The 9,322-nt window shown below is 48.2% G+C and overlaps 1 protein-coding gene across 1 annotated transcript; it reads right to left on the bottom strand.

The window, feature by feature from the left end:
- Window positions 1-479: 479 nt before the first annotated feature.
- Window positions 480-6,204, bottom strand: LOC143807046 (protein kinase C theta type-like). The gene is made up of 8 exons (XM_077288255.1): window positions 5,502-6,204; window positions 5,023-5,177; window positions 3,623-3,876; window positions 2,265-2,327; window positions 2,018-2,156; window positions 1,663-1,854; window positions 1,388-1,520; window positions 480-940 (listed from the first exon to the last, which is right to left on the bottom strand). Coding segments are annotated over exons 1-8 (1,578 nt in total). The 5' UTR covers window positions 6,142-6,204; the 3' UTR covers window positions 480-938.
- Window positions 6,205-9,322: the final 3,118 nt, after the last annotated feature.

The raw sequence follows: 9,322 nt of genomic DNA, 5'->3' as shown, positions 1-9,322 counted from the left end.
TTTCAATATATTAACTGCAGGGTATTCAATCATTATGTTTCTGTCTGTATTTTTCTTCTGTTCAGTGGCCAGTGTGAACGTGCGCTTACATTTTGTATGCACACCAGTTTACATCCCAGTTCATAGCTTTTGGGTTTTTTTAGACTTAAACCTAATCTAACACTACTAGACCTATACCAAATTTAACTCTACCAGTTCTAAACCTAACACTACTAGGTCTAAACCTAATCAAACATTCCTACCTCAAATCAAACACTAATTGACCTAATATATATTTTTTTACAGCTGTGGTATCTTCGCAGGAGCTACAACCAGCTCTGCGGGGGCCGGATGTCGCACCTCCACCAATCTAATATTGATGACCCATCCATAACTAAGTAGTGCACAACCGTTTTGTAATAATTCCTACTGCAGGCCAATTTCATCTCCCAATTCATGCACTTATTCTATAGAAAGATAATCTATGGACTAATGTGATAATCTGCTTTTATTACGGATGTACACCGCTGCATGTCTCAAGGAAATATGGAAGGGAAGGGAGGACATGTGGGAGAGGGAAGATAAGGACACAAGAAACATGCAAAAAGCAGCATAAAAGAAAGCTACTAATAGCCACAGAAACAAACTCCGATGTAAGATTCTGGTCTTCTCAGGCCGATGGTCGGCAGTGGGACCAGGAGTGACGGTTTCTGTGATCTTCTCTGTTTATTTTTAGAAGAAAGAGCAGCCGCATCCTTCTCTGGTCGATATCAAGTAGATCAAGGAGCAGCCGCTTCCTTATCTCTCTGTCTTGTAGGTGGATGTTTTGTGATGGAATATCCATATGTTTGTCATAGTCCGATAATAAAGAAAGTCCAATGTGCTTGTCCAGTCCGATAAATGTAAATGTTCATTCCTGGATGTTTCCGGAATGGAGCTAATTATTATCAGACTAATCCTCCTGTAAGAAGAGAAATGTACAGATCTGAGAATCGGCGACTCACATATATACCGTATGCTAAAGGGTTAATGTACTGATTAGTAGAGATGAGAGAATAAATTCTCGGCTGCCCTGGTCCAGTTGCCACATCAGTATTCCGTGACCGCTGGACGGGAGCCCTGCAAGCTGCATCATGCCCTCTGGATCCCCCAGCGCCCCCTCTGACTTGTAGGTCCAGTGAAATATCACACACCCATGAAGTCACACCTGGCCTACTAATAAGAAGAGGCGTCAGAGAGGCCGACAGGATGGGTCTGTTTACAGGACTCTTGTCTGGTGGCTGTGGACTAATGACGTGGGTTCTGTACCAGGGTCCTGCAAATCGATTCTTTCTTCTGTAATGATGAGGATATACATGTGTTACTGGGCAGTAGTAACAATATGGATGTTCCTATGTGTGATACTTACATCTTTGCCCCCATCGGAATGGTGGGTCGGCTGTGCCGGACTCCACGTAGCTCCAGTTTATGGAGAGGAAGAATAGTTGCTCTCGGATGAATGATGTTATTGGATACCGAGCAGTTGGAGTTTTGCAGAGAAGCTGGAAAATGACAGAGACCATTAATCATTATATTGTGTACTATTACTGATATGATGCGGACAGTCCATAGACATTGTTTAATGACATATCTTCTATCTCCCCTTATAATCCCCCTTATCCTTCTTCTTATGATCTTACTTACCCCTTCTAGGATGTTATGGGCATCGATGGGCATCCAGGGTGGAAAATATGGGTCATCCTCCCACAGAGACAGGTGGTATTGCTCCAATGTGCCTCTGCTGTAGAACGGCTGTGTCCCCACTATCATAATGTACATGATGACTCCAAATGAGAAGGAATCTGCTAGATAGTTGAAGCCTTTTCCATCCATTATCTGTGGGAACATAAGATAGGAGATGAGCTGAATATACTGGGAAGGGGATTTACAAACAGAAGCTACAAGGACCGGTCTGTGATTAGATATGAGCCGGATACAGTGGGATCAGATTAATCCTCAATCCTACTATCGACATCAATCACACAGGGATATCTCTTACCTCGGGAGCGATGTAACCTTGGCTGCCAACAAAACCATACAAAAGGTCATCCTCAGCCACGTTCACGGCTGATGCACCAAAGTCTGATATTCTTATATGTCCCATGTCATCGATGAGGACATTCTGAGGCTTCAGGTCACTGCAGGAAGAAGGAGCAGACACTCATTGTGAGGATAATTCATGAACAGAACTTTCTACAATAGACGTGTAAGGAGACAACAGAAATTTATGAAGATGAGCTGATTACCAATGTATCACGCCGTGTTCATGGAGGAACTGGATTCCGCAAATCATTTCTGCCGCAAAGAGTCTGTGGAGTAGAAAGTAGAGGATGGATCAGTGGTTACATACACAATCATGCAGAGAACATCAGGAGATCACACACGTGTCCTATTCAGGGCTTCATTTTCTCCTGTTGACATTGTAACACCCCAGGTAACCGGTTGTTACAGTGATGTTGCCTTCCTTTCAGGGAGGGTGATGTCATGCCTGGAGGCAAGGAGGATTCCCTTTAACAGGTAATACACCTAAATGCAACACATTCTGAATCCAGGCCAGAAAGGGGCGCTCTGAACCCGGATTCAGGGGAGCTTCCCCCAGATATATATATTACGGTCTGGAGGAGGAGTTAGAGAGTTGGTAGCAGAAGTTGAAGGAGAGAGGAGTGAGAGCAGAGAGTGGGGCCATGCAGCCACATGTGGTGCTGCAACTCCAGGACAGAAGAGAACCAGATGGGTTGCAGTGATAGCAAGTATCTGAGGGGAGAAGCAAAGAAGAAGAAAGGAGCTCGGAGGGGAACTGTGATTGGGCACCCTCTGAGTTGAAGCGCAGGAATCGGGCACCAGGAGCCGGATGTTGTGTCACACTCCATGTCCCACAGCAGCACCTGAGGGCAGAAGACTTTATGTAGTCTGTGTGCACCCACACCCAAAGGTGCAGCAATACACAGAGAGCTCGGGTCGTGATAGAAACCCTGTAAAAAGGCTTGCATTGCCCATCATATGGGGTACTTTCACAGGACAGGAGAGAGGACCTTGTAAGGGAGCCACAGGCAGCAAGGACCTCGCAAAAGAAGGAAGGAAGGCTTACAGCCCTCACCTGGGAGAGGGATCCATCATTGCCTCCAGGCTGGCCGGATGACACCAACACCTGTTGCTGGTACCCTGGACTGAGACTGTCTACATCAGTAATCAGGTAAAGAGATTGCAACCCTGTGTCCTCCGTTTATTTCCGGCACCACACAATCTTTGCCCAAACACCCCGGAAGTCCTGGGGACCCAGCTTCACCTGTGGGAAGCGATACCATCTTTGCTGCAGTACTATCACCCCCAGAGGACCCCTTCAAGCAGCGTTGGTCACTCCTGACCGAGTACCACAGGTGGCATCCTGAACATTTCCTATTTCTGCAAACTTTATTTAAATCCCTTTAAAGACCGTCCCGTTTACTTGGGCACCCAGGGCCATGGACCAGGTCGCCGCCACCGTGACCACCCCTTTAATAACAACCGAATCAGGTACAGAGTACCCCACGACCCTGGTGGGCGCTCCATCATTGCTCTAGGACTACAATGCACGGGCAGCGGATTATCAGCCGGTAGAATTTACCTTGATGTTTCCATATCAAACGATATAGATTGAGCCAGGTGGCCATACAGATCTCTTCCGACCACATACTCCATGGCTATGATATATTCTGTCGGTGACTCTACACACCCCCGCAGAGTTGTTATGAAGGGGCAGCCGAAAGCCATTCTCAGGATATCTATTTCTTTAGTGATTGTTTCTTTATGACATGAACTTTTTGCAATTTTTTTTATGGCCAGCATCTCGTCAGTGTCTGGATCAGATGCCAAGATGACCTGGAAAAAAACACAAGAGATCAGACCAAACTCTGCCATCTATTTAAGGGATCTGTCTAATGCAGGGGTTGGTAATTAATTGTCCCTATGGGCCACATGGCTGTTGTGGAGGGCCGAGCCAACAGGCCGAACTTATGATTTCCCACTGTCCCCCATTATTTTGCTCTGTACACTGTAAGGCCTGAAGCTCCCGCAGGCGCGATCTGGTTCTGTCGTCGCACCTGCTGCGCTGAGACTCAAATGCACAGGATGAAAGACCTAAAGGCCCTATGCAAGCGATACATAACACCTAAACTGAGTGTTCCAGAAAGGACAAATAGCAAAGATATAGAATATACCCAATAGGGGCAGGGGGCTCAATATCATCAATAAAGGAAAATATATCAAGTTTATAGAAATAATTACAATAGAAACAAAAGTGGGTGTGAAAGAGAAGACTATAAGACTCACAGAGAGAAACAGACAGAAATCGATCGATCGATGGCTCTAATGACAAAATGATATAGGAATAACATAAACCAGACATACAGTGGTGGACAGAAAAATGCTCAAGATAGACTTAGCGAACAGACAAATTCAGAAATAGGTGTACAGAGATACAAGTAACAACGTACAGGGCAGATAAAGCCCCATGGGTCTGAACACTGCTCACTTTAGGCATGGCAGACCAGTGTAACAAGGGGAGCCAGGAGGGGGCGCCACTGGTCTTGCATCTCCTCATATGATTTCTATGAGGGCAGGTTTAGGGGATTCGTGCTTCTTACTATGGGGATTTTTGGATGCTCTGTTGATCGACTTCTATCTGTTTCCCTCTGTGAGTCTTTTAGTTCTTTCCCAACCACGTTTGTTGTCATTGTAATTATTTCCCAATAAACTTGATATATTCTCCTTTATTGATAATATTGAGCCCCCTGCCCCTTCTTCCTATTGGGTATATTCTATATTTGTGCTATTTGCCCTTTTTGGAATGCTCAGTTTAGGCTTTATAAAGGTCCAGATGTGGCCGGGGGGCCGCACTTTGCCCATGTCTCACTAGTTATCCCCATTCTCATTACATATGAACACCCTGTAATGAATATGTCTGTCCTCCTGTGTATCAGGGGTAGGACACATTGGGGGCGCGGAGGAGGAGAAATTCACACTTACCTTTCCGAAGCATCCCTCTCCCAGGTTTTTGTGGAATACAAGGTGGCAAAGGTTAATGGGATTAATTTCTCTTATGGGACAAATAAGGGAACTGACATCTGTAGGGTCTTCTACTGGCGTCACCGCAGAATCCGGGGGCATCTTATCACTTCCATCTATTGAGATGATACAAAATGTATTAATAAATATCTCTCCAGAACCGACATTACATTTGTAATCAGATTTCTAGAAATGAGCAGGAGATGTCTAATATTTGGGGCTGCATTTATCAAAAATGCCCTGTTTCCCATAGCAACGAATCACAGCACAGATTATCGATCTCTTACCATTCTATAGAACACTGAAATGTGACTGGTTGCTATGGGCAACAAGGACAGTTCTTCCATTAGTCAGCATTGATTACTGAGATTTGTATATAATATTAGGAGTATAATCCTCCTCACTCCCAGTCTTATTCTACTCAGCTGTTTCCATCTTACCAGGCTCATCTTCCTCCATTGATCTTTCTGGTGAGGAATCACTTAGATGGAAGAGAAAATCCGGGATGGAAATGGTTTTGGTTGATGGCCAGGATCCGCATAGGGCACCATTCCCATTAATAATGGGTGAAGCATAGGTGAGATGTCTCCTGCATTGGACAGCCCAGTCTCTGTTGTTCCTCATTCTCTCCTTAGCTGCCGTTCTTTGCAGGTTCGGGGTGTCTTGGCTTTCAGCCCTGGATGACACCTGTCTGTGTGTTCCCTGGAGAACCTCGTCCAGGTTGATCTCTGCGCTGATGTTTCTGCGCTTATTCAGGATGGCCTCCTTATTTCTCTTCCGTATCTCGGTGGCCAATTTTCCAATCTTCTTGAGTGAGACAGGAATGGCCCTCTGAATCTCATCATCCGAGAACTCCATGGGGGTCTCCATTTTCCTTCTATTTGAAAGGATCTCTTGTCTTTTGGTCTTTCTTGTCATATCCAGATGTTGTCGTTTTGACGCCATTTTTGTAGCATCAGTGTCCATGTCCGGTGGCATTATGTCACTTCGCCCTAAAGCGAAAAATACCAGCTCTTCATGGATCACTCTCCTCTCTCTCAGAACCCGATCTCTTTGGGCTCGTCTTCTCTCTGTCGCCATTAGAATATCTTTTTCTTCGTTTATCACGAGAAAAAAAAGGGCCGCCTCACCCTTGGAAGTCTGTAAGGCAGTGATTTCCCTTAGGTGGAAGCTGGAATCTAGAATGTGATGATGTCATCACATCACTTGTGACATAGATTTATCGTGATGTCATAGGAATCGGAGTCTATTAGTTCCTCTATCTGTAGAGTCGGCCAAGGCAATAGTGATCGCGGCATCTAATTAGTGGACACTTTTTGTAATGAAACATCTACCCCAATGTGGTCACAGGCAGGGCCGTATTTGCCACTAGGCACTTGAGGGCACGTGCCTAGGGCGGGGACAGGCGGGGGGGCGGCACCTGAGCAAGGTTTTTTGTTTTTTTTTGTTTTTTTTTTAATACCAGTCCTGTGCGACGCGTCCCTTCCTGAACACAGGGGGCGGCAGAGCGGCAGCCAGAACACGTGGTGCTGGTGCCGACTCTCCCTACTCCCCCTGCTGAGACACAGTGACCCCCTGCTCACAGTCTGGTGCCCGGCCGGAATGTGAGTGACTGCTGAGGTGGAGGGGCGGCGCACTGTGTCCCGACCCTGGGTCCTGTCCTGGACTCACATTGCCTGCCTGGAGGAATCGCAGTAGAGCAGTACATACACAGTGAGTAGTGTACTGTCTCTGCAATGATTAGCCTCCTTGCTCCTGCCCGCGCGCTGCCTGCTGCATGGCTCTGTCTGTGACTCACCTCACGGTCCTCACCCCTTCCCTCACATTCCTCAGCCTCATCTCTGCCTGTAGTGCCTGAGGCTGGAGGAGCCGTGCAAACACAGCAGCCCTTAAATGTTTAATGTCTTTGATCTTTGCTCCCGGCAGACGGACCCAGAGAGTGAGTGGTGGGGGTGGGGTATAATACAGCCCCACTCACTCTATCTGGGTCCTGGGAGCAAACATTGCCAGTGCTGGTGTGCAGAGCTGTGTGTGTGTGTGTGTGTCTGTGCGTGCAAAGCTGTATGTGTGTGGGGCTGTATGTGCGTGTGTGCTGGCAGCGGAGCTGTATGTGTGTGTGCGCGGAGTTGTATGTATGTGTCTGTGTGTGTGCGGACCTCTGTGTGTGCGGACCTCTGTGTGTGCGGAGCGGAGCTGTATGTGTGTGTCTGTGTGGTGCTGTGTGCACGGGCAGTGGAGCTGTATGTGTGTGCGCGCGGAGTTGTATGTATGTGTGCGTCTGTGTGTGTGCGGACCTCTGTGTGTGCGGAGCTGTATGTGTGTCTGTGTGGTGCTGTATGTGCGGGCAGCGGAGCTGTATGGGCATGTGTGCACGGGCAGCGGAGCTGTATGTGTGTGTGCGCGCGGAGTTGTATGTATGTGTGTGTCTGTGTGTGTGCGTCTGTGTGTGCGGAGCTGTATGTGTGTGTCTGTGTGGTGCTGTATGTGTGTGTGGCGCTCTGTGTGTGCGGAGCTGAATGTATGTGTGTGTCTGTGTGGTGCTGTGTGTGTGCGGACCTCTGTGTGTGCGGACCTCTGTGTGTGCGGAGCGGAGCTGTATGTGTGTGTCTGTGTGGTGCTGTGTGCACGGGCAGTGGAGCTGTATGTGTGTGCGCGCGGAGTTGTATGTATGTGTGCGTCTGTGTGTGTGCGGACCTCTGTGTGTGCGGAGCTGTATGTGTGTCTGTGTGGTGCTGTATGTGCGGGCAGCGGAGCTGTATGTGTGTGTGCGCGGAGTTGTATGTATGTGTCTGTGTGTGTGCGGACCTCTGTGTGTGCGGACCTCTGTGTGTGCGGAGCGGAGCTGTATGTGTGTGTCTGTGTGGTGCTGTGTGCACGGGCAGTGGAGCTGTATGTGTGTGCGCGCGGAGTTGTATGTATGTGTGCGTCTGTGTGTGTGCGGACCTCTGTGTGTGCGGAGCTGTATGTGTGTCTGTGTGGTGCTGTATGTGCGGGCAGCGGAGCTGTATGGGCATGTGTGCACGGGCAGCGGAGCTGCATGTGTGTGTGCGCGCGGAGTTGTATGTATGTGTGTGTCTGTGTGTGTGCGTCTGTGTGTGCGGAGCTGTATGTGTGTGTCTGTGTGGTGCTGTATGTGTGTGTGGCGCTCTGTGTGTGCGGAGCTGAATGTATGTGTGTGTCTGTGTGGTGCTGTGTGTGTGCGGAGCTCTGTGTGTGTGTGCGGAGCTGAATGTATGTGTGTGTCTGTGTGGTGCTGTATGTGTTTGTGTGTGCGGAGCTATATCTGTGTGGGGCTGTATGTGTTTGTGTGTGTGCGGGCAGCGGAGCTGTGTGTGTGTGTGCGGAGCTGTATGTATGTGTGTGTGCAGTGCTGTATGTGTGTGTGTGCGGAGCTGTATGTGTGTGGGTCTGTATGTGTGTGTGTGTGCGGGCAGCGGAGCTGTATGTGTGTGTGTGCGCGGGCAGCGGAGCTGTATGTGTGTCTGTGGTGCTGTGTGTGTGGGGCTGTATGTGTGTGTGTGCGGGCAGCGGAGCTATATGTGTGTTTGTGTGCGGAGCTGTGTGTTTGTGTGCGGAGCTGTGTGTTTGTGTGCGGAGCTGTGTGTGTGCGGAGCTGTGTGTTTGTGTGCGGAGCTGTGTGTTTGTGTGTGGAGCTGTATGCATGTGTGTGTCTGTGGTGCTGTATGTGTGTGCAGAGCTGTATGTGTGTTTGTGCAGAGCTGTGTGTGGCGCTGTATGCTTGTGGAGCTGTATGTGTGTGTGTGTGCGGCACTGTATGTGTGTGGAGCTGTATGTGTGTGCGGAGCTGTCAGTGGCAGTGTGTCGCCCCATCCTGGACCAACTTTTTACTATTGATGCTGCCTATGCAGCATCAATAGTAAAAAGATATAATGTTAAAAATAATTTAAAAAATTAAAAATTGTGCTATTCTCACCTTCCGCCGTCCACTGATACGCGCGATGCTGCCGCCAGCTTCCGTTCCCAGTGATGCACGGAAGCTGGCGGCAGCATCGCGCGCATCGGGACAGCTTCGGTGGACGCCGGAGGGTGAGTATATAACTATTTTTTATTTTAATTCTTTTTTTTAACAGGGATATGGTGCCCATACTGCTATATATTACGTGGGCTCTGTTATATTCTATGTGGGCTGTGTTAAATACTGCGTGGGCTGTGTTATATACTACGTGGGCTGTGTTATATACTGCCTGGCTGTGTTATATACTACGTGGGCTGTGTTAAATACTGCCTGGCTGTGTTATAT

This window comes from Ranitomeya variabilis, chromosome 1, assembly GCF_051348905.1.
Source record: "Ranitomeya variabilis isolate aRanVar5 chromosome 1, aRanVar5.hap1, whole genome shotgun sequence".
NCBI lineage: Eukaryota > Metazoa > Chordata > Amphibia > Anura > Dendrobatidae > Ranitomeya > Ranitomeya variabilis.
Note: the sequence above shows the minus strand (reverse complement) of the source record. Positions and strands in the feature narration are given on the sequence as shown.